Genomic DNA, 25,958 nt, shown 5'->3' on the forward strand with positions numbered 1-25,958 from the left:
ATGTTTAGGTTTTTAATGTATATAAAGACGAACAGAAAGCTCAGCAATTATAATAAACATTCACTGCTATGGTCACAATTATAATCAAGTAGTTTATAAAGTATATCACAAAAAATAGTAAGACAATTTATTGCAGTCTGAACAACCTACAGCATTTACATGTCTATGTGTATTATTAGGCAGCAGTCATTTAATATCCATGAAATAAAAAAAAATATATAACAAATAAAATAAATAAATAAATAAATCTACACTATATCCACTTAACATTATGAATTCATCTTTTTATCTACCTGCACATCCATCTAGTTAATCATGTATGTTGTTAACCCTTGTCATTTGTGTTTCTTCCCATCACATAAGGACGGGAAGCCATCAGAAAAATATGAAAATCCAGAATTACCAATGAATGATAAAACAACAAAAAAGTATAAATACACATTTTACCACAGTACACTTAACAGTTATATATTGCCACTCCTTTGTACACTACAATAGTTTGCTCCTGAGCTTTTTTCATGCACAGGTTATTTTCTGGTAAACTTGACTTAATGAATGGCATTACACATCATCATCAACATTACATTTTATTGTTATTGGTCATATAAAGCAATGGTGCACAGTATATGTTTATATATGACAAAATAAAACACTATGAAAGTATCAATGAACAAAACTGAGATGTCACACTATTGTGCTGAACTTGACCTCTCTATGCATCACAGCCTCAAGACTATACCCAAGGGGTCCAGCCCTCATACAGAGTGGCTAAGTTTTCTAAATTTGTTGCTTCTTTAATGGTGTAGTCAACCTGAAAAATAATTAATGCAGCATTAAACACAGACAATAAACATCTGAAATAACATCATGCATACATACATATACCAAGGCAGGCTCTCTCTCTCTCTCTCTCTCTCTCTCTCTCTCTCTCTCTCTCTCTCTCTCTCTCTCTCTCTCTCTCTCTCTCTCTCTCTCAAAAAAGGGGGTTGCCAAGACAAGGCACAAAACTATCAAATTCACACTCATTCACACCACATCCTGAAATAACACAATTATAAAATAAGCCACATTTTACAGTTAATAAAGTACTGAATTATAAGGTGTTTTATATAAGCCCAATGATTTCTAGAGGTGGATTTAGAAAAGAGAAAGGGTGTGTTTGTAAGTTTTTACATTATCAAAAGATCAAATCATTTACACACATAAGATAACTCACTTTTGGCAGGCAAGATCTCGAGGATGGGCAAGGAAAATTCTTCAGGACTTTCAATTAACATGACACAGAAAGATGTAAGCTAGGCCAGATGTAATACTCTTAGCTTACAACTAATCATCTAATCTATTTTAGATGCCTGTTTGATGGCCATAGTAGAAGAGACCTTACTTGCTTTTCTCCTTACACAACAGCATGCACCTGTCCTCTCACTCTTTCAATGCCTTTTCTCTCATACGCTATTATCCTACTTTCCGATTTGAAGATAGCCTTTCTTTTGCATCTACAACATCCATTAACCACAGTAAAAAAGCAAAGTACATTTCAGAAATGTTACATGACAAGCTTTAAAAAACAAGATTGTGCAATTTCAAGTGACAACTGCAGACATAATTAAAAGGTATGGCAATAAGATAATTGTAATTCAGAGCATATGCAGTTTCTAATGGTAAGAGATGACAAGGACTGTCAAAGGTCTACTGTTTTGGGGCTTCATTCTAAATAATTAACTTAAAACAAATATTTTCACACATCAGTGCCAACTCTCTGGAGGTGAAATGATTCACTAATGTCATTGGTGTTTCTAAAGCTAAGGATCCTCACCTGTTCTTGAACCGTGGCCCTTCTTGCTGGATCAAAATCTCGTCCCTCCAGCTTAACCTTGACACGGCGCCAGACATTCAAGGCATAGGCATTGTGCTCCTGAACCACTTTTCCTGTTAAGGGGTGTCTTTTGACTTTGGTCTTGGCATCTGGGGTTGAAGTTCTAGCTGGAGACATTATAACACTTGACTGGCGCAACAGTGGTGGTCTTCGGGGCTCCCCATTTCCCTCCTTTTGACCTTCACTTTCTTCATGACTCTCCTCAACAACACACTGAGTACCAAATTCTACTAACAAGTCATATATAGTTTCTGTCTGAGAAGTAACCTCCCTCAGTTTTTCTAGATATGCTGCTACTTTCTCAGCAGTCAGTGGATCATGAAGCATCTGTCTAATGAGTCCTGATATTGTCTCAGAGTATGTACGATACAAAGAAAGGTAATCCTCAATTCCAACTAACCCACCCTCCACCTCAAACTTTGCCATACTCTTCAGAAGAGCTCTGATATCTGACATGAATTTATGATGAGTAGTAAGATGAATGCGTAATCCTACAACTGATGATCGGACACGGTCAACAGATTTCTTCAGTTCTGAACTATGATCACCAACAACCTTGGTTAAAAGTTCTATATGATCAGAAACAGCAGATGAGGCATGCTGAATCCACTTGCTATTGACATCAGCAGGTAAGGGGCACAGGGAGACTAATGTTTCTTCTTGGGAACTGATGCTTGAATGATACCGTTCTAACAACATACAGCTCTCTTGGCAACTGTTGAGTACTGAGGTAAAGCTGGTATCCCATGAAACAGCATCAACTGTGTGAGTACGAAGAGCCTCATAATGTAACACAGCATTACAAATAGATGCAACTTCCTCACTTTTCTGTAGCAATTCAACAACTCCATTTAAGGCAATTTCTACACCATTACTGAATTCCTCCAAGGCTTTAGCTATTGATGGGTTGGAGCCTGCTGCCCATTTCAGACGCTGTTCAACATTTCCAGTGAAGTTTGTGTACTTTTCTCTCAACTCTGATACATTTTGGTGGAGTGCTAGAAGCTTGCTGACATTACTTCTTAAATCACCCAGTATAGAGCCTCGTGTTGGCTGAACAGGAGGAGCCACAACACGCTGCTTGAGGATGTCTTCATACCACCACTGGTGAGCAAGGTGCTGATCTGTCACTCTCTGATGCGTTGTCCGCAGGCCTTCTGCTTCGCCTTCCCAGTGGCGAAGAAGGAGTTTTTTTCGTACTGCATTTAAGTGATGTGTCAAGGTTGATGCAGCTGAAGTAGGAAGAGCTGGATCCAATGCATGACGAGTCATGCAACATTCTAATGCTTCCTGTACTACTCCTTCCAGACTCACTCGGCCTTCTGTGCCAACATCTCTTGCTTCTATGTAACCTGTTACATTAATGCCAAGTTTCTGACAATGAAGGAGGAGGAGATGTGTGGCAAGATGAGAAGGAAGACCAAGGAGCAGAAGAGAAACACAGTCACTTGCATAACGGCGAACAATTTTCTGAAGTCGTTCCTCATCAAACTGATTACTCCTGGTTCTGTTGCTGGTTGACTCTGTCTTCTTAAATGAGGGAGAAGACTGGTAAGCTGTAGTGAAAAAGTCAACAATAGTCTGAACCTTCTTCACACGGAGGAGGGTTCGTAGCACCTGACGCAGTGCTGGATCCTGCAGGGGAGCCATTATTTCAGCAGCTTCCCTTGCTGTATCTACCCTGGGCCAAGGCTGAGGTAGTGGAGCATGGCTAATGGCATCCATAAGCTGATCTAACTGAGTCTCCACACTCTCAAACAGTAAGTGAAAACCCATCAGCAGCATCTGGCCCTGATTCATATCACCACTAGAGGAAGCACTATTATTTTCACGGGCAGTGATTCTTTCAATTACTTCAATCAGTTGTTGGTGAAGCATTGTTGCCTCTTGAAGGGCATTCTCATGGCGAGGAGGCATCATGAGTATCATGAGGCGGAGATGTGTGGTGAGTTGCTGACACAGAGCACTAAGTGGAGTGGGAGCATTAGTTACTACAGCTTGGAGTTCTGTGGCAAGACTAACCACAGAAGGTTCTCCCCTCCAAAAGAGCCTAACACCTTCTACAATGATAATTCCACTGGTGTTCAATACAAGCTCATGAAGAGAAGCAAATACATCATGAAGGGCAGATATTGCTTGTATTACAGGTGTCTCTTGTGGATATGTTGGTGGTGAATGGGTGGTCAAGAGGGTTACTAATTCCACCATTCCACCAAGAGTTACCATGCTTTCCCTTAACCACCATAAGCCTCCTACTGTCAAATCCACCAAGCCTTCTCCAGTGCCTGCAGCTGTTTTGTCTGCTCGTAATCTAGCACTAGTAAGTTGTGTGAGGGAATTAAGAAGAGCACAAGTCATGGCTGCCACTCCTGATATTCCATGGTCAGTTATGAGGGATGATATAGCAAGTGATGTTTCTTGGACAGCATTCACTACAACTACTCTATCATTTAGACCCTCGCCTCTCATTCTTTCATAAACTTTCTGGCTCTGGGAGCTGATCTGTAGAGCCTTGTTGTGAAGCTCCATATCAACATTACACACATGGGTCATAGCTGCAGCATCTGGTGCTTCAGTGTGACTCTTAGTGATCAGCATTTGAACATTATTTAGGGAGAAATCCTGGAGAAGAGACATAAGCCACATTAATTGTTGTGAAAGTCTATGTGTTGTTAGATGATCAGCTGGATAGTTCACCCATACACTTTCATATTTGATCAAGAGGTCCAAGCTGTTGCTCAAAACACCTTGTACTTGGCTAATTACTCTTCCCAATTCAACTTCAGTGTGTTCACATTGAGTCGCTAGTTGACTCTGACCAGCTTTAGACAAGAATTCAATGACAGGTGCAACACTAGTCTGCAGGGCACCTATGGAGTTGACTTTGGCACGCCACTCTCTTGCCTGTCCACTCTCAAAGACACGAGCAGCTGTCAAATAAAGGCCATGCCACTGTTTTATTTCTGCAAGACGAGCATTAGCCAAATCTTTTGCATGACTGACAGATTTTTTAACCCTGGAAAATTCCTCATAGCGTGAACGAAGCCCATACAGAACATGCTGAGGATTTGCTTCAGCTTCTTTGAGTAGAGCCATCAAATGATGACCATCCTGCAAATTTGTCTCTGCTCCAGCAAGTGCCTCATGGGACTTAAGCCACTCCCTGAGGCGCAATTCTACCTCAGGAATGGCATCCAGCACCTCCATTTTGTTTGCCAACCAGTCAGCTTTCATTTCTGCCATTCTGACAGCAAACATGCTCAGAGTAAGACCCCGCTCAAGTTGCTGTCGACTTTGTCTTGCTCCTGAAACTAGTGCCTGATCTCCACCATACACTGCACCAGCATAACCTGATTCACTGTCTGGAGTCCAGTCAACCAAAGGATCATATATGAAGGCTTCCAGAAGGGTTAAGAGAGTCTCCCTTCCTCTGCGCATTGTTCGCAGTACCTGCTCACAGGCACTTCTGAAGATCCCCTCAGTTCCTGTGACCCCAAGTGCGGCTTCAATATTCTGAGTCATTCTGTAGGGAACTTTTTCTGGGACTCGAAGATTTTTGCCTTTCTCAAAGCATACATTGTAATCTATGTGAACAACTTCTCCTGATGTCAGATTCACTAAAACATTATCTAAATGTCGATCTCCAAGACCAATGATATAGCCAATCATAGACATGACAGCAGTTGATATGGCATAAGTTTGTGTCATACTCCACCAGTTTCCAGCACTGACACTACACATCCATAGTTCTCTAGACAGCAAATTTGATGGAGTTTCTCTTATGAGATCTTTCAACACATCTCTCATGATGCCTAGTGGCCACTCCTTACGGGTGTCTAGGCTTACGCCAGCTTCTCTTAACCGTGGAGTAAGTTTGCCATAGTAGAGCTCAGAGGGGCGGGGCACCTGAGGAGGAACTTGAGGGTGTATTGATACAGTTGATGAATGAGTTTTCAGTAACATAGCATGTGCCTCTCGCTGCTGCCATCTCTTGTACAGACCAAACAGAGGAGTAGCACTCCCAACCCACTGAATGAGGCCAGATCGAGGTCCAAGAGGTACCACAGAGTAAGAGCGGGCACGATATACACAATTCTTACCTCTCTGATTTTTTGCAAGCATTGTATTTACTATCTCCAAGAACTGCATGATCCTTTCATCTAAATGTAAATCTTCAAGTCCCTTAAAAAGGTAAGTGTATTTCTTGCCATCAGATCCTTGAAAACTAAGCTTCTTGGGTTTAGTTTTGGTAGGAAGTATAGAAATATGGCCATCAACTGAAGCCAATGTTACAACTTGTTGAGATGCAGATGCAACACCTGGCATAGCAATCAGTGTGTTGCTCAAATTGGCCAATTTAGGAGACACATCTACCATCTTAAGTGAGGCTGAAGTTCTGCGATGAGCTCTCTGTTGCAACATCTGGTGTAACTGTCGCAATCCTGACAGTGCTGACTGAGGATCAAAGTAACTTTCTGGTTCCCTTAAATTGCTCAGAGCAGAAGAGATTTGAGATCCATAAGTATCATGGAAATGACATTCATGAGGAGTCTCTGGTGGAGCTGAGGTTATGTCTGCCAGTTGATCTAATACAAATAACAAAGGTTTAAAAATAATGTCATATTTCTTTTTGATGAGCTGAAGTTTTTCTGGCTGTGTGAGTGAAGAATTATTGTTGAGACGAGCTATTTCAGCTGTTAACTGATGACATTTCCTTGACATGTCTGTATGATGCTGCGACAAGGTTCCCAACCAGAGTTCATCCCACAGAACTGTAATACGCCTCAACTCATGAACGAGCATCTGTACCTCACTAATGCTTGATCCAATCTGTTTAGTTAGGGTGTCAACTAAAGCAGAAAAGCAATCCCGCATCAAATTTTTTCTTTCCTGCTCTTCTGTTAATTCTGAAATTAATTCATCATCTTCCTCCTCCTCTTCTTCTTCTACTTGATCATACTCTTCATCTTCCTCTTCTTCCTCATCTTCATCTTCCTCATCTCCAAGTGCCTGCTTCATTTTTCTCCTTTGCTGTCCCTTGTGAAGGTATTTGGCCAACATGTCTGTTAGTGATGCTTGGTTTCCTGCAACATTTCCTCCTGCAGATCCAACAACAGATGGAAACACAATAAGATGAGGAAAATCTGCTGCAAGACGACATAACAATTCTGATATGCTACCCCGTACATAAGATTCAGGGTGGTTCAAGCGCGCAAACAACTGTGGAATTATGGTTTTCCATGGCTGAGTAGGTGTTTCTGAGAGACCTTTCTCAAGAACATCTCGAAGCTCAGAGGCATGTTTCACCATAAGGCGTAGCAGACGCAGAGTAGCAATGGTGCACTGATCCATCTGACTGACAGAAGTCCCATGACTTATCTTTAAAAACCTGAAGTATGCCCTAGCAGCTGCAATCAGAACAGTATAATGCCTTTCTTGTATGGCCTGATGAACTTCACCCAGCTGTGAACTAACATTTGTTATCATATTATTGGGTAAGCCCCAAGACTGCAGAAGAGAAATTATGTGAGCTCCAACTTGATATGTACCCTGAACTTCCTCTAGTTTGAGGAGCTCATCTTCGTCATCTGTACCTTGTCCTGGTTTCCAGTTTCTAAGCAAGGTACACATTTCTTCAACTTTGACCTGAATATCTGATGCTTCTTCTCCAAATCCAGCAGAGAGAATTTCTTTTACTCGTTTCTGATCAGCTTCTGAAATCTGACTATCACTGTTGTCAGTGTCTTCCAGTATTCTTCTCCCCCATCGGAAACACCATGAAGCAATGTGGAACCAAACTTTTGGTAATGTAGGACACTGAGTAGCAGCTAAGGTAAGGATGTTACCCATTTTGTTTTCTAAAGTTGGCAGCATAGGGTGGCTTACTTCAGCCAAAGGTTGCAATTCTTCTGGTGCATATGTCTTCATTGTTTCATAAACAGTGAGGAGTTTCTCCATCCAGGGAGGAGTGCTAGCTGAATCATTAGTTATCATGAGTTGCCTTCGTTCATCCTGAGACCACCACTTGTAAGTGGTAATGATGGAACGAGCACAGAGATGACCAGTTTCATTAGGAGGTAGGTTGAGGAGAGTAAGGTCTGTGGCTGCCAGGGTTGCTAGACTAGGATTCAAGCCTTCCACAGCTCCTGAGAGCACTTTACATCCTTCAACAATATGTCCTTTGCAAGCTAAGATTTTTGCTGCTTCTCTGTGGAGTTTTGCCTGCAATGTATTATATTCAGAACCAGGTGTCATTTCCAACACTGCTTCAGACAAACTAGAACTAACATTTCCCGGTAAGAGTTGAATGATTCTCTCTGCTAATTCTAGATTCTCTTGCTTACGAGCCTGTTTAGCTGCTAAAAGATCTAACTTTACAATTGAAGTTGGTGTGATGTTGATGTTCATTCTTGCTATAAGCTTAGCCCATCGAGACACATGAGGAATAAGATCTGCAGGAAGACTTAATATATTTGTGTGCTCCCATCCTTCCTGCAGACGCCCAACTCCACACTTGGTTTCATTCAGTACACTCTGCAATTCTTGAAGGACTTGATGAAATAAGAGAAGATGGAGGTGCATCCCTGAATGTGAAGATAATGTGGACAACTGCAGTAACCACTCAACTTCCCCCTGACAATCCCCTACAATCTTTATCAATGAATCCCTTGATGGGAATGGCTGTTGACATACTACTGATGTCAAAGAATGAAGTAACACTACATTCATGTCTTGAAACCTCTTCCACAAGATCCAGTTATGACCCTTGGACCAATCCACTAAATCCACTGAATGACTCAAGCTTGCAGTAACTCCAGCAAGGTCTCCATTATCAAAATGACCTAAAGCCTGAACATGAGCAAGATTTTTATAGTTGTTGAGGAGACCAGAATGTAACCCTGTTCCTTCAGAGTCTTTCTGATTATGTATGTGTTGCATCCATTTCTGTAGCTCTGCCCACTGACTGAGTTTGGAATAGCAATCAGCAACCTATATCAAAGAAAGATAATATTAATGAATTTAGTGATAAATACAGAATACCTTTCATCATACAGATATATACATACATGAATACAAAAGAACAATAATGTATTACAAAACTTATTATATGAATAAACACTACAACTGTGCTCTAAAGTTTCCAATATTTTGCTATATACATGATAGGAAAGAAAAAAGAGAGAGAGAGAGAGAGAGAGAGAGAGAGAGAGAGAGAGAGAGAGAGAGAGAGAGAGAGAGAGAGAGAGAGAGAGAGAGAGAGAGAGAGAGAGAGAGAGAGAGAGAGAGAGAGAGAGAGAGAGAGAGAGAGAGAGAGAGAGAGAGAGAGAGTTATAGTGTTAGAAATTCCATAAGTTACCACTCCCAGGCCTACGCTGCATATGAGCAATGTGTGTTTTATAAGCATCCAGAGTGAAGTGGCTAAGGGCATTGTCAAATAAAATCAAAGATCATGAAAATCAAGGACTTAAAAACAGTTAATACTGATGACTACATAACAATTCTTTTCATGCATATAAAGTGTTTAGTTTGAGTAGAACATAGAGGATTTATCAAACAAGAAGAAAAATGTCTTCCATCTTTGCATGTATGTATGTACTCTTGTATCTTTTCTAGACATAATGACCAGTCTCCCTAAAAAGATCACCCAGGAAGATGATATAAGTGTGACAGAAGTACTGAGTTATTGATGTGCTATATGAGGGAGAGGCATCTCTGATCTCTAGAATCTAAAAGAAAGTAAAACAGCTGTGGAAAATCATTTGTGGTCAAGGTATTGGATAATAATGTAGTGAAAAAATGAAACAAGTGTGTGTACATATGTGTGTACTACGCATATATAATAGTATTCATATACCTGAGAATGTATGAATTCCTGAATAAGGGAATCCCACTGCTTGGTATCTGCCTGGTTGAGAGTAACATTTGCAGACTCAGATTCCACTTCAAGTTTTTTCTCCTTCTCTGAATCTTCCATTTCATCTTTACCCTCTATGAACTGCATGTAGCCTCGGAGTGATTTTTCATATCTGGAAATAATCATCATATAAGCCAGGTTAAATTCAATAGTCTGTCTTCTGTTGTATTTGCACATCAGAACTTATGCAGTATCAAAATAGAAAATAATTCCCTAACCATTAATACAAGGATGATGATGATGATGATGATGATAAGAGAGAGAGAGAGAGAGAGAGAGAGAGAGAGAGAGAGAGAGAGAGAGAGAGAGAGAGAGAGAGAGAGAGAGAGAGAGAGAGAGAGAGAGAGAGAGAGAGAGAGAGAGAGAGAGAGAGAGAGAGAGAGAGACTCACTTATGGCCAGCACTATAGATAGCTGGCTTGAGCCATCCAAAGCGTCGTCCCACATGATCTCTGCACCAGTAGTAGAGGCCCGTCACACCCTCGTCACTCCCCTCTGCCACCAAGGCTCGAGCACAGTAGCAAACAGCTCGCTCAAAATCACTTCCCTGTCAAAATAATCAAAACCACCGCCCAAATTGCTAGTTTATAATATGGACATTACATACTCTTCAAATGCAAACAAAGAAATTTGCAAAGGAATCTGCTATGCATATAAAGATCTCAAAGATATTTTACTCCTAAAAAAAAAATCCCACATTTATCTATTGTGTACATGAATAAATAAAAAATTTATACTTTGTGAGAAATTTTCATACATATCTTCTAAACAGTAAACCATATGCAATGCCATCCTTAGCATAGTTCATATACACCTAAATGAAATACTTATTGTTCTTACCTGTGTGTTGTTGTTATCCTTAAGTTCCTGAAGGAGTTTATAGGAGTGTCTCACAGCCACTTCAGGACGTCCACAGTTGAGAGCAACTATTATGACAGCAGCACGTATGCGACTCAGCCACTCTGTGCAAGTTTGGCGATTGGTTCGGAAAAACACTCTAACACTCTGCAAGGAAAGCAATTAATCTGTTGTGAATATGAAGACTAGCAAAAGATGAGCCTTATCAATATTAAAATCATAATCCTTTTTTTTGCTATGAGAGGGCAGAGAGATTCAGGGTCAAAAAAAAAAAAAAAGCAAAACAGTTTTAGAAATAGGAGTAAGTTGCTTGGTAACATGGCTAATGCACTCTTTACACATCTTTCAAGCTTTTGGGTTTTACAAACACCAAGCTACAGATCACCAGATTAGAAAATGAGATATTTCTTAACTTAATGTATTTTTCAGTTTCCACTAGTATGACACTGATATGTATCATCTTTTTTCTCTTGGAGCACATCAGCATCTAAGCTGTTTCTCATTCATACACACACACACACACACACACACACAAACAGATAAAAAAAATTACTGATGTACAATTATCTTTTTAAATTACAGTATCTAACTTTAAAAATAAATAGAAAGAGAAGTAAATGGACCATATATATATATATAGAGAGAGAGAGAGAAAATCAGCCAACCCCACTATCCACAAGAACATGAAGTACATTTTACAGTACACACACACACACACACAGGAAACTCGCCTTATTAGGAGGCGAGACTGCCACAGCACAGCCATCACTGGCATTAAACATGGCTTTCTCAAGGCTCTCCACGAATTCCACCAGCAGCATTACAGCCAAAGAGTGTACCTTTACATTGCTTTCACTGTCACTTTTACCACTCTCATTACTGCTTTTGCTGCCTGGTTTATCCTCTTCAGCACTGCCAACATTGTGGTGCTTATCTAAGTCCTGACCACATTCCCGAACCTCCTTAGCTCTTCTTTTGATAACTCCTGATGAAAAGAAAAGGAATATGAAAAATTATCTATGAATGGTATCAATGAAATGAGCAGCATTTTAGATTCATAGACTTATAACTCTATGGTCCAGTATAATTTTCATTTTTATTCAATGTTACTTACAGATCATCATGAAAAACAAGTTTCTTTGCTAAGCCTGGTAAAAAATACTGACAAGAACTTCATAGTGTGTCAGTGAGGTGAAAACTCAAAAAGAATAAAGGAATATGTGTGTTCAAGAGGCAATGGTAAATGACCAAGACATCTGAGAGAAACATAAAGATAACCTACTTATTAATAGAAATATGAAAATCCACTACCAGTCTTAAAAAAAAAATGAATGCAAGTAACAGCATTAGGGGACAATACTGGCAATATTTATACAATTCATTAATATAAATAATTTACTAAATATGCAGTAACATGTAAATCTATAATAATAATAATAATAATAATAATAATAATAATAATAATAATAATAATAATAATAATAATAATAATAATAATAATAAAATGGCAACAGTTTACTATTCTTTACAATAGATCTTACCTTCAATATTTGTAAATGTGTCTTGAGGCTTGCCTAATGTTGTCCTCAATTTATTGGCAATACAGTGTTGTGCTGGTTCCCATGCTAACCACTTCCAAAGTAGTGAACGTAAGTGTGATGCCAACACAGGAAGACTCCAGTCTTCTGCCTTTGCCATTCTGTCTACTCTTTGACACATAGCAAAAAGATCATCCTGCCAATTTTCACCTCTGAAAATTTAGGCATAAATGTTATTATTCACCAAAGAAAGCTGTTTTCTAAATGCTTTAAATCATGTTTCCTTATCAATGTTGCTTAAATAAACAATTACATTAGCTATGAAATGAGGGATATTAAAGAGGTGTAAATATGGAGAAGAAATTACTAAAATTGGAGATGCTATGCACAACAATATTTGTTTATATCAGCATCAACAAGACACATCAAGTATGTTCCCCTAACCAAGATATGCTAATCCAGTATGGAATGATCTCCAGATAAACGCCCTACAAAAACCTACATACACATAAATAAAGCAAAAATTCAGAAATCTAAAATAAACTTGTATGAATTGTACACATTTATAAGCACAGTAAGCTAACAAAGTTTTTGTTATTCTTCACAAAATGTTGCTTTTGTTTTGTTCACATGAAGTGTTCTGTGACACCTATTACTTTTCTGAAATATATTGTCAATATTTTTCATTGATAGGACTGGTATATATTTTCTGATCTGTAAGAGGCTGGAGAATAGAATGAAAGTAGTATCCAAATGAATGGAGTGGTGACCATATAGCATATGAAACCAAGCTTTAAATATTTTGGCCTGCAAAAGTAAAAATTAATAATAGTGAACTCCTGCAGAAAAGTATGCATCATTATTATACAAAATACATAAATCAATACAAAGGTCTAAATAACAGGGAAATACATTAAAAAAATTATAGTAATAAACAAACAAATAAAAAAGAAAAGAAGGAACAAACGACAGTAAAAAAGGAAAAAAATGTATTATTAAAAACATCCATCTTAAAACTTGCTTTCCTTTACATTTCTACTTTGTTAAAAAGGCCCTATCAAGGCTATCCCCTTCATGGGGATTCTCAGGAAAAAGCATCATATAGTACACAGAATAACTGCTGATACATAGTTCAAGATAAACAATGTGAAGCTCCTCTCCTTTTAAAAACCATTGCATGTTCCTATACTTACTTAGGTTGGGTCACATGAAGAATGAAGTCCATCAATGTGTGGAAAGCATTGGAGGGCAGTTGTCCTGAAGTTAAACGCAGTACAAAATGTCTTTCAAGACTCCTGACTGAGGTTGAGTCAAGACTACCAATTTCCACACTTGATGACTGATCATTCTGGGGATAAAATGCATATTTCTTTGATGTATCTACTTCAAGTACAACAAATCTAGGAAGGTTACATTTAAGTATGAAGAAAATTTCTTTATCATGAAAACTAAGACAAATCTAAGTGGTGAACAACAGTAACACATGCATTGATGTCTCATAAAATATATAAAAGAAAAGAATTAAAAAATGTCATATCATCACTGTTTAGTATTTGATATTTAAGTACATCAGTCAGGTAAAGGAAGCAAGAAGACCCTACAATCCCAATATTCCATACATGTTACTACACACTTTGGGAACAATAAGCAACTGATTTACTTTGATAGTGAAAATTCTCTCCTTTAATGGTATGCCTTCATATTATATCTTTTGACAGAGACATCAGTCTTCTGCAGGCAGTACAGGGATTTCCCAATGATATGAGCAGTTAGGTTCTATTTGAATAGCTCATAAAGCAAATTCTTGTATCATGAAACATGTAACTAATGGCAGAAAAGGAGTTAAGTCCGTAACCAAAAGGAAAATTCTCAAGTTGAAACATATGATTCCAAATGCAACAAACATGCTTACATTACATAATTGTCAATAAAGCAACCTGAAAGAGAAAACAGCATACAAAAAAACACGATTTCACATTAATTGAACATATAAAATGTGCATAGCACTCACCAATGCACACCTAAAGAGTCAGGAGGGTAACTCACCAGTCTTGTGCCTCTTAACAATTTCTACCTTCTTTGTGAGTGGTATTGGTACTCTAGCTCATTTAGCCCTACTGCTAGGACTCACATCAGAGGCATAGTTAGCACTTGAGAGGCAAAATAAGGCACAATCTATACACCACAAGGTCAGTCACATATACAACACAACACCAAAGACAGCAAATGAAAGAACATGCCAGCAGTAACACCGTAACACATCCTAGCACCAATTAATCACTTAAAGCACTATACACTGTACTTGTACTGTATTGTAAATATGCTTGCAAGCAAAATGATGATACAGTACAACTATAATAACAATCAGTAAGACCATGAGAGTGGGAATCTGAGAGGCACTGAGTTGAGTTTAAAAGAGGACTTGCTGGAAAATGAATGATAGGTGAGGGAGAGGGGAGGGGTGCCTGGTTTTCTTCCAGTGCTCACAAACTCATCTCTGCACATCTGAATCATCATACATCACCATACAGCCTAAATGTGTTAGCAGTAGGGTGCAGGAAGGCGCACATTTTAAACTTTGTAACTTTACTCACCTCAGACTGAAGCACGTATCATCGGATTTTTGTGCTCACGTAAAGAAAATAGTCCCTAATTTACACATCTAGTATCATCAGTTTTTCAAGTAACAGATGCTCATATAACGGGACCTCTCTTTAACAACAAAATAAACACTAATATCATGTCCAGCCTTCATGGTGGCAGGATAAAACACACACAAATGAACTCGGCATTAATGTTATTTTGTTAACTACTGTACTTCCTTCCAATGATTTCTTTTATAGAAATAAACAACAATAAAAACTCAAACATTCTCATCTCCAGCCACGAATGAACAGAATTAACAATAGAAAAAAAATGCATACAAATAATAAATAAGATTTGACATACCTTATTTGCTGTATACTCGCTATCCTCACACAGGTTAGCAGTGCAGAGAGCATGAGATATGGAGCTGAGGGGAATCTTGGCTAGCAAGTCAAGATATATACCTCGTATCTTATTGTCTTTATGGCTGATGTGATGGAGGCACAAATTTATCACTTCATCCAATTTCTGCAACTGTTGAAAAGGTATTACATCTCTCAACAAAAATATTTTGTCACAAAATGCTAAGAGACCATTATTTGAAATCAATAGTCTTAGTTCAAATTACCATGACCAAAAATAAACACCACAAACCTGGCTAGGTGCCAATAAAGAAAAAAATGTTGATAGGAAAGATGCCACTGCAATGGTCACTGAGGTGAAATGGTGGTACCCAGTCTGTATTATGGCATCCACCATTGAGGAGAAAAGTTTGATCTTCACCAGCTGGGGCAATGAGGTCTCACCACTTTGTACCACATCTGTAGCCCATTCTAGACACAACTGAAGAATGTTGGCTCCAGTTACATGCCTCTGAAAACATAAATGCAAACTGTATGAACAAATTAATGGATAAATAAATGCATTAATAAAAAATATTTACATAAATAACTAGACCTATCTAATATACATACACCAATTTTCCTGACCATCATTAATATACTGAATGAACAAAAGCTTTAAAAGTCTCTGTGATATCAACAAACATCCCCACACATTTCATAAAAATAAGTAAAAAGTGAAACATAAACTATTTATTTATCTATATATCAAGCTGTCAATCCCACACATTGTGATGCAAACAAGGCACCATACACTCATATACACATCATTCATACTCTTAGCCCTATCAGTCCACGGCAGAAAAGGATAATCTCATGGACCATTGTACCGCACCCCAAGAATCCAGGCACAGCACATCTGGCGACATACATCCATTGCACAGCTCCATAGAATACACTGGTTTATCCTAACCCTTCATAATAAGACTATTCTTTACTCCACACCTACTCCAATCCTGAGACCACAGCAGGTGTAGACTGCTTCCTACAGTGTCCTGCACTCTAACTAGGTCCATATATCAATGGGTCCCACCAGGTGTGCCTAGTAATGCAAATAAATAAATAAATACAAGTATTTTACTAAATAAATAATAAATTACCTGATGAAATACAGCAGTGAGAGTTGACAATATGGTGGCAAAATTTTCACTGGAAGAAGACCCAGAGAAGCTTCCTGGAGAGCCGCCAGAGAAAGCTGGTGATACACTGGGAGGCACAAATGATGCTGAGGCTCCAACAACAAGAGTGCTCGAGCTGATGTAGTGAAAATGCTTGGCACAGTGGGAGTGTAGAAGATACAAGATGGTGTGTTGAACCTGAAACAGATATTATGGAAACTATAAGAACTTCAATTTCTCTATATTTTTATGAATAAAAAACAATAATTTATTTTCTAGACTAATATCTTATAAGATTAGACACATTCCTGAAAATATAAATCTCAAGCCCAGATGTCATGAAACACAAGAAAGATATCATACCTGATGCTGGGACACAATGTCACAAACAGCAAGCATATATACAATATAAACAGATACATGAAGTGTGTAAATATCTTGCAAATTCTGAAAAATCAAAGTAAGGCAATATTCTGTAACTACTTTTAGAGAGAGAGAGAGAGAGAGAGAGAGAGAGAGAGAGAGAGAGAGAGAGAGAGAGAGAGAGAGAGAGAGAGAGAGAGAGAGAGAGAGAGAGAGAGAGAGAGAGAGAGAGAGAGAGAGAGAGAGAGAGAGAGAGAGAGAGAGAGAGAGAGAGAGAGAGAGAGAGAGACTCTGAACCTGTCATAAATTCTGCTCTCCTCCTTCTGATGGTAGCCATAGATAGTTATAGCAACTGTTGAAATATGTTTCCAAATGAAAGATCTCCATTTGTAAATCAGAATAAAGGACAAAAACATTTTAATCATAATCCTGGAAATTTATTGCAAGAAAATACTATCTATTTTTCATCAATATTAAATGACAAAGGTTCATAGTTTATTGAGGATTAGATTCTTTTGTCCTACACTCACCTCTGGGTAGTGCAGTGCAAGATGAGGGCTGGCTGGAGTGAGATGAGTAGCCAGGAGATCCACTAGGGGAGGATTTAAGACCCACATTGTTATGATTGAGTTCCTGGTATTTGCAACCTGTTGGGAAATTGTTGAATCATGTTATCATTCTTCATGTCTTTTAAATATTCTAATATGAATCATGCTTAAAACTGATGATAACTTACCTCTGCCAAGACTGTCATATAGTACATCAGAAGAATGATTGCTTCATTTTCCTTGTAAGAAACACCTTCTAATACTGTAGATGTGGTAAAATCCTTAGTATTTGGTACCAGGGTATGATGAAGAAGCTGAAAAATATAAATAAATTAATGCATTTTACAACATTATCATCAAGAGAGAATAAAGAAAAAATGGAGTGAACTTTTTTGAGTAAGACAATTAACTAGCATGACTACATCAACTTTATCCAGTAATTACTAACACTTCCCATTTTCTGCTGCATTATTGCAGCAGAATCAGGTCTGTCAAGCTGTAATGTTCATTATAAAATCTAAGCATATACTTGGGCAAGAAAAATCCATATTACTATACAAGTGGTACCTTAGATTTTATCCTAAGGAATCACAGTTTCTGAAGTGAGAAATGTACACCTATTGATACTGGAGAGGTGACAGTCACCACCGAACTAAGAAAAACTCTTACACAACCTTGAAGAGAAACAGCCATAAAAAGCTGATTAACAAGTTACAAGCATTAAAAATTGTCACAGATTTCAGCAAATGATTACAAAACAATAAACAGTTTGAGAAAAAAAATGCAGAATGACATGGTGTTTCATTGTCAATAAAATAGGCACACAGAGCAAGGTATGTCTATGTGTGGGAGACAAGAATACAGGAATGCGTAGAATAAATGCCTTCTTCACAGATAATACCAGGAAGCAAGAATTTTCTAGCACCATTGAAGGACAGCATGTAGAAAAGATGGAGAGCTACACATCATGAGGCAGCAGTTACCAGTTAACAGATGATATATTTCTCACTCCTTCAACCAATTTCACCCCTCTCTCTCTCTTTTTATCTTGTTTATGAGAGAGAGAGAGAGAGAGAGAGAGAGAGAGAGAGAGAGAGAGAGAGAGAGAGAGAGAGAGAGAGAGAGAGAGAGAGAGAGAGAGAGAGAGAGAGAGAGAGAGAGAGAGAGAGAGAGAGAGAGAGAGAGAGAGAGAGAGAGAGAGAGAGAGAGAAATTGTAAAAACAAGTTACACTGGTGAGAGCATGAGAATGAGAAACACCATGGCAGAGAACACAACATCACTGGGTTCTGCCTCACCTGGGCTACGTCAGTCCTGTCATGCAGTAATATCACAGATGTGACTTGTCTGTTTATGTTTTCACTCTATAATTACCTCTCTTTTAAATTAATTTAAGTGCACATCAAATAATGGAAATATACAGTAATGTACAGTTATAATGAAACTTCAGAAATCAATATACTACAGATATTTGTGTGTGGTATTGTCATACTCATGAACAAAACTGAAAGATCAATATTTCCTAAAACATCATTAAAGACCATTGCATTTTCTCTAACATAATGAGAAACACTACCTGAATGTCAGCAAGAATATAGTTGTATGCTTCCTGCAACAAAGGCACATTCTTGAGGGCAAGTACAGCATGGTAGACTCCAAGGGTAGCCTTCCACACTGATTGATGTGGGGAAACACGTAACTTGCGTAAAGGTGAGTCTCTTTCCAATATTTTCTGAATAAACTCTATAGGCAAGCTACTCCCAATTTGTTTCAACATCTGAAAAGTATGGATATGCTTAGAGATGAACTTATAAACATATTTGATGAGTCTTCTAAAATCAGTTCTCACTCACACTTCCCAATCTGTGACTTGATCCAAACATGCTATTCCACGTTTGTTTCTCAGGTATCCCACATCCACCATAATGTTTCTTCTTCAGCTCCTATGTTCAATGATTCAGCTCCATAAAATACCATCAGTATCACTAAAATCTCTTCTCTACATTCATTTCAAGCAACAGAATCAAGCAGCTGAATGTATTACAACACACTTTCTCTTCTAAGCAGGTGAATGTAATGCAATACACATTTTCTCTTCTATGTAGAAATAAAGTAGTAGTAAAATTTCAAGAAATAACAATAAGCAAACCCCTAATGTCTCTTAAGAACTTACCTGGGTGAGTAATGTGAGGTAAGACAGCACTGTTGTAAAGCCATAGTGCTCTACAAGATTCTGCTGTATATCCACCACATGGCAAAAGTGACTCTGTAGATCTGATATACTTTGGCAATAGGGAATCAGTACCAGGCACACCTGAAATATCAAGAAATGTTGCACTTTTCATTTATGATAAGAAATTGATTTTATTTCAGTCAATGACTTCGAAGCTACATGCCATTTACTTATCACTGCAAATCTGTTTCATTCTGTTGTAATACTAGCAGCTAGTATGTACATAATGATCCTGCAGACAAATACTATATTCTCTAACTCTGAACATTTTCATTTACATGTATCAACAAATATTTGAATGTGATAAGATGTAACATAACATTTAGGACTTTCACTACATATAAAATAAAATCCAGAAAGAACAAGTTTTCTTTCACTATAGGCCTCACCTGGTTAAGTGCATCAATCAAGGCTTCTTCCCAATGATGCTGCAATATTTTTGCAGCTCCAGCTATCATCTTCCCAAGAGCATCCACTAAAAATTTTGGAGACAAGACAGGACTTACTACAGGAGTTATCTGTGGCTCAAGACATCGAAGAACAGTAGTGAAGACACTGAAAATAATAAAGAAAAAGTGGGTTTGTAATAAGAAATAAAACATGATCCTGCACATAACCATTACCACATATTTCGGCATATAAGATAAAACTTAAAATCATCTTAAAAATAAATAAGAGAGAGAGAGAGAGAGAGAGAGAGAGAGAGAGAGAGAGAGAGAGAGAGAGAGAGAGAGAGAGAGAGAGAGAGAGAGAGAGAGAGAGAGAGAGAGAGAGAGAGAGAGAGAGAGAGAATGATATATAACACATTACAAACTACAAAAATGTATGATGAAACACTTGAGACCTACAATACAAAAGGCACATCAAACCACACACACACACACACACACACACACACACACACACACACACACACACAATAATCAACATATATGCACATTCTTCTATATCTATATGATGATTTCAGAGTTTGAGAAGATTAATAAACAGATCCATAATCCTTTTTGGTCATCAGATCACTCCTGCTTCATTGTATTAAGGAATCTGTATTTTCAGTAAGTGCTGAATAAGGAATCTGTGCTTTCAGTAAGTGCTGAAGCAAATTCTAATGCAACACATACATCTTCATCTAACCAAGCAATCCCTTCCAGCCATGCACCTAAAGTACTTCCACTATCTATTTGTATATTTGATGCCTCTCCTCTATGAACTTTTAGTTAATGGTATAGAAAAACACATTAATAACTTCAATCTTATACACACTCACTGTTTCTAATGGATTAAAAATAAATCTCAACATAAGGAATTATACATTCACTACCATAAATTTCAGTCTATTCAAAAAAATAATTAAATCATCTCTGAACTTGAATGATCAAAATGCATTACTTTAATTATACAGTATACAATACCTGATAAATGCTGCAACCTTCTTTGCACAAACTGCAGGAAGAGTCACTGGTTTCTTCATCTGGTGATGAACGACCAGACATGCCTCGATCTAAGTCCTGAAAAAGACGCAGACGTGAGGTATTGTATCACTATGGTATGCGGAATTGCAAATTCAAAGGTAAATTATTGATCTGCAGTTGAGTTGGAGCATAAAAAAACCATGATGCTCAGACAAAACTAAAATACTTGATTTATGAATTCCTGGTGCTTGCTCTATCATCATTTTGCTTGCAAGCATATTTATAATACAGTACAGTACTTTAAGTGACTCGTCAGTGCTTGGATATATTACAGTGTTATTGCTGGCATGTTCTTTCAATCACTGTCTTTGGTGTGGTGTTGTGTGTGTGTGACTAACCATGTGGTGTATAGATTGTACCTTATTTTGCCTCTCAGGTGCTAGCTATGCCTCCCAAGTGGCCAATGAGTTCTGGTGTGAGTTCTAGCAGTAAGGCTAAGTGAGCTAGATTACTAATTACACTTGTAAAGAAAGTAGAAATAGTTAAGAGGCACAAGACTGGTGAGCGAGTTACCCTCCCTGATGCATTAGCCATGCACTGGTGAGTGTTAAGCATGTTTTATAGGTTTAATTAATATGAAATCATGTTCTTTGTATGCTGTTTTCTCTTTCAGGTTCCTTTATCGATAGTTCTGTAATATAGACCCATTTGTTGCATTTGCGATCTGACTGGTCATATCATCAGAACCTCCCAAATCACATGCAACACCAATGGAAGAAAATAAAGGTTCATGGATCCATGTTCAGTGAGTTACAAAGCAGTTCTAAGAATACCAAATTACCTCACAATAATCTTCCATATCTTCAACAAACTGGGAGAGAAGAGTTGTTGCAATGGAGACGTTGATCTGCCACAGTGGAGTAAAACTTTGCAGAGCCAGAGACACATACTTCATCACTTCTGGAGACTGATGATGGTCAATATGCCAGCCAACTAATATATCCACTACATCCTGGGGAGAGAGAGAGAGAGAGAGAGAGAGAGAGAGAGAGAGAGAGAGAGAGAGAGAGAGAGAGAGAGAGAGAGAGAGAGAGAGAGAGAGAGAGAGAGAGAGAGAGAGAGAGAGAGAGAGAGAGAGAGAGAGAGAGAGAGAGAGAGAGAGAGAGAGAGAGAGAGAGAGAGAGAGAGAGAGAGAGAGAGAGAGAGAGAGAGAGAGAGAGAGAGAGAGAGAGAGAGAGAGAGAGAGAGAGAGAGAGAGAGAGAGTTTTAATGTCTATGCACAGTTTAAGATACATTGTTGATAAAGTAAGAAAAAACTCTCTTTTATGAGTAGAATTCAATGATGAGAGAAATCACATGAGGTAGTACAAGTGCCTTATTTTAGGTATATACATTTCATGAGAAGAAAATATTGCAAAAAAGAGTGACCCAAACTTTCTGTCATGAAGTGGACAATATAACTACTTAAGACTAATTAATTATCATACTCCATAACCATATATGTCTTTTATTTAAAGAAAGCATCACAGGTCAAATATAGGGGAACAGATCAGCTTTGCAAGTAAACAAGCAATCTATCAGTAAAGAAAGATGATGTTAGACCATACTCATACTGTATATACAGTGTTTCTTCAGTTTGTGTTTCAGTGACTCACTTACCTGGAAGTAGTTATTGAGAACATGACTGTGAGTTAAATTCAACTCCCTTAGAACATCAACTGTAGCAACCATAACTTCAGGTGTTTCAGTTCCTTCTAATATAACTTGCAAACCCTCCACTATTTTTTCTCCAACCTGCACAATACAAATCAAAACTGTTAATACAAATACTGCACAATACAAATCAAATCAAAACATCAACATCTACTATACTGACAATAAATAGATAATTCAAAAGTAGATAACAAAGCACAAACTTAACTGCAACTTAAATCAACCCAATTACATAGATTTCAAAATGATTTACATTATATTTAGTAGACTTGTGCCTTCATGACATCATATACAACTTCAAAGATGTTATATTGTAGCTAATGATAGTCATGTTTTATATAAACAGTAAAGAAAAGTGCCAGTAATGAAGAAATCATGCAGCCACATTTATCACCAAAGCTATCATAATGTACAATGCCCAAAAATACCAAAAAATTATTATAATACAACATTTCAGTGTCTGAACATACAAGAATATTACATTGCAAGAAACCATTTAGTAAAACCCACTGATGGAAAGGAAGGTAAAATCTGGTATATAAAGCAGGACTTCATACTCTGATTAATTCAGATTGCATTACCATTTCATGTCACAACAAGATATACTGGTAAATAAATTACAAACATTGCAAAAGGATACTATTCTCAAAACAAAATATGCAACAGACCTGGTCAAGCTGTGATTTATCAGAGTCTAGCTGCAACATTTCCAGGATGCATCTCAGCACCAGCACCTTCATTTCAGGAGCTTTCCATATCTCAAGTCGATCCAAGGTTGCATCCACGAACCTAAAATCAATTGAAAATATTGCATACAAAATAGATATGTATCTATGTATGAAATCAAGGATATATTTTGAGAACATTTAATACAGCTTACCTCTTTATGTCTCCCTCCATGACATGCCCAACACGCCCAATGCATTTCGTAATTTCCCAGCGGCAAGGTGGTGAGGGAGCAGCGTGGAGGATTTCAAACAGCGATTCCAGAATGTGGTCTGCATTTCGGCGGACATACTTGACATTTTCATTAAGCATTATTGATTCCTGCAAGTGTAGATCAGGCCATGGTTTAGATTGCCTTCTGTGAGTCAACCTATCACTTTTGTGAACAGATTGGTATTTTTATACAACTTAGACACCACTCTCCTCTCTTTCTCAATTAGTCTGGGTTACGTAATGATATCCAGAAACTCACTTGGCAATGTTATAAGTCCATAAATAAAACAAGAAGTTTGTGGATAGTCTTTAGTTCTACTGAGGCACAAAAGTAACACAAAAGGGAAACAGAGTCCAGGAAAAGCTGGCCTATCCTCATGTACAAAGGCACATAGGCCTCACAAAGGAGCTGGGCTGCAACTATGTGCATTGTGGCATTGTATGTGTGAAGAGTGTAATGTTTGGCCTAGCAACATACATTTTAATCCTACAGGTTACAGTGTTTATTATGCCCTGAAATCCTTTGATCATACATGATGAAAATTTGGTACTAACCTGAAGCTGCTGAACTTGAGCCAAGTAACGCTCTGAGTCATCCTCCCGGGCCAGTCTCCGCAGCTGTTTGGAGATTCTTGAGTCTTCAATGAACCCTCTATTGACATCTGCACATAAACAAGGATAAATTGGAATATCACAATATAAACTAGCTTGAGGAATTAGAAATATTGGATGGGCATGAAAAATATGACTGATGCTCACATGTTCTCTGGCAATACAAGAAAGGGATAAGAATTTATTCTAAAATTACAATTAAAGTCTCTGCTTAATAAGATAATAAGATCAAAATAGAATATTAAAAAGGGTATCATAATTAGTATTTCTAAACCATTTTGATTGGCAAATGGCAACATGTGTTTTGTGCATGACAGAATGGGGAAAGTAGCACTCCTTTATGTTGAAGAATGACTCCTAGAAACACATGCTGGTCATGGAGTGTCAATTGTTGCAATATCCAGTAACAAATGGGTCCTTAATAAAGATTAGAGTTCTAACGGTGTACCAATGTCACCTTTATGAGGCCGGTGTTTCATTAGATCCACTTTTTCTGCGTGGACCTTTTGAGCCTCATCCTCTGGAGGAAGTCCTTGCTCCACCCCACCTCGCCGCTCTCCTGGAGGGATGGGGCGGTGGTGTGGCAGGCCACGACGGTAACGCCCACTTCCTCTCCCTCCTCCTCCTCCTCCTCTATATTCTCGATGAATTCTTCCCCCAATTCCTCCATCTTCTCTATCTCCTCCTGGTCCTCCAACCATCTCTCATACAACATACACTTAGTCTGAAATAAAAAAAAATAATTAAAAATATTTTCAAATAGAATGCTGCATTATGGTTAACACTAATACATCTTTTTAGTAAAACACACACACCACACTGCTTACTATAGTGTAGAGGAGTATTCTTGAATATCAGAATTTACAATGATTGTTAGAATTATATACCATACATAACCTAAATATGTATGGTTATGATTAATATAATCAAATCACAAAAGTTAGGGAAACACATGCAGATAGATTAGGATGGAGAGTGGCTGGGAAGCTGTCTAAACCCTTCACCATGAAGCAGTCCTCTGCACACACCTTGCTTTCATGCCGAGGTTACACCTCTTCCTCACCTTGTCACTGATATATCTCCCAAGATAGGCAATTTATTTATTTTTTCTGCAGTCTGAGGACGAAGGATGCACGAGTCAATAGCCATTTAGTTTAACACAACATATAGAACGAAAGCTGCACAACCAATGATTAAAAACAAGGTATTCTCGGCAAAATGTCAAAAGTCTTCAGTAGATGATTAAAGACACGTGGAAAACCCCCCAGCTTAAACGCTAACGTTGTGTTACATGAACTTTTACTTGTCCATGAACATGAGAGTTTCACACAACACGCCCAGTAGAGTAATCGGCTATTGCTTAGAATTTACTTTCATTACATGGCTGACTGGCTTACAAGTTATGGGATGAGGGGTGGGTAGGTTCCTTATACACACCTATGTTCCCTTTGGATTACATACATGCACTATTAGCAGGAACGAATAATGTGAGCACACTGAAAAAAAAAAAATAGTGATAAGCTAGGGTCTATGACGCAAAGAGGGCGACGCTTCCTTCGCCCCAATAAATTACAACCATGCTCTACATCAGTCTAGTAGAATAAACACAGGACATTTTCTTGACTGACCTCTGCATGCATAAGATAAGCGTACAATCGAAGGCTGCATTTCATTAATCCATAATTAAAGACAGACACTTCACTACTGCCTCAGAAAACATTGTTATTGTGCCTCTTGGTCTTGGTCTGGGTGGCCGTGGCTGGCTTTGTAACGGTGCACACACTTCATTATTTTATTGGTATGCTGGCAAGAAATATCTGTTTCTAACGTGTAATTAGCCGAGAGAGCA

The 25,958-nt window shown here is 38.1% G+C and overlaps 1 protein-coding gene across 1 annotated transcript; it reads right to left on the reverse strand.

Annotated features, from left to right (window-relative positions):
• LOC135107135 (serine/threonine-protein kinase SMG1-like) lies at positions 1 to 25,885 on the reverse strand. The gene is made up of 25 exons (XM_064016845.1): positions 25,738 to 25,885; positions 24,567 to 24,833; positions 24,053 to 24,159; positions 23,439 to 23,605; positions 23,227 to 23,347; positions 22,505 to 22,639; positions 21,687 to 21,857; positions 20,846 to 20,941; positions 20,701 to 20,705; positions 19,823 to 19,988; positions 19,374 to 19,514; positions 18,777 to 18,977; positions 17,391 to 17,516; positions 17,185 to 17,301; positions 16,274 to 16,489; positions 15,427 to 15,645; positions 15,136 to 15,306; positions 13,380 to 13,534; positions 12,190 to 12,398; positions 11,380 to 11,633; positions 10,631 to 10,795; positions 10,183 to 10,337; positions 9,732 to 9,903; positions 1,817 to 8,866; positions 1 to 811 (listed from the first exon to the last, which is right to left on the reverse strand). The coding sequence occupies exons 2-25, from the start codon at positions 24,808 to 24,810 to the stop codon at positions 734 to 736; spliced, it is 10,641 nt and encodes a 3,546-aa protein (XP_063872915.1). The 5' UTR covers positions 24,811 to 24,833; positions 25,738 to 25,885; the 3' UTR covers positions 1 to 733.
• Positions 25,886 to 25,958: the final 73 nt, after the last annotated feature.

This window comes from Scylla paramamosain, chromosome 14 (assembly GCF_035594125.1).
Source record: "Scylla paramamosain isolate STU-SP2022 chromosome 14, ASM3559412v1, whole genome shotgun sequence".
NCBI classification, from domain to species: domain Eukaryota; kingdom Metazoa; phylum Arthropoda; class Malacostraca; order Decapoda; family Portunidae; genus Scylla; species Scylla paramamosain.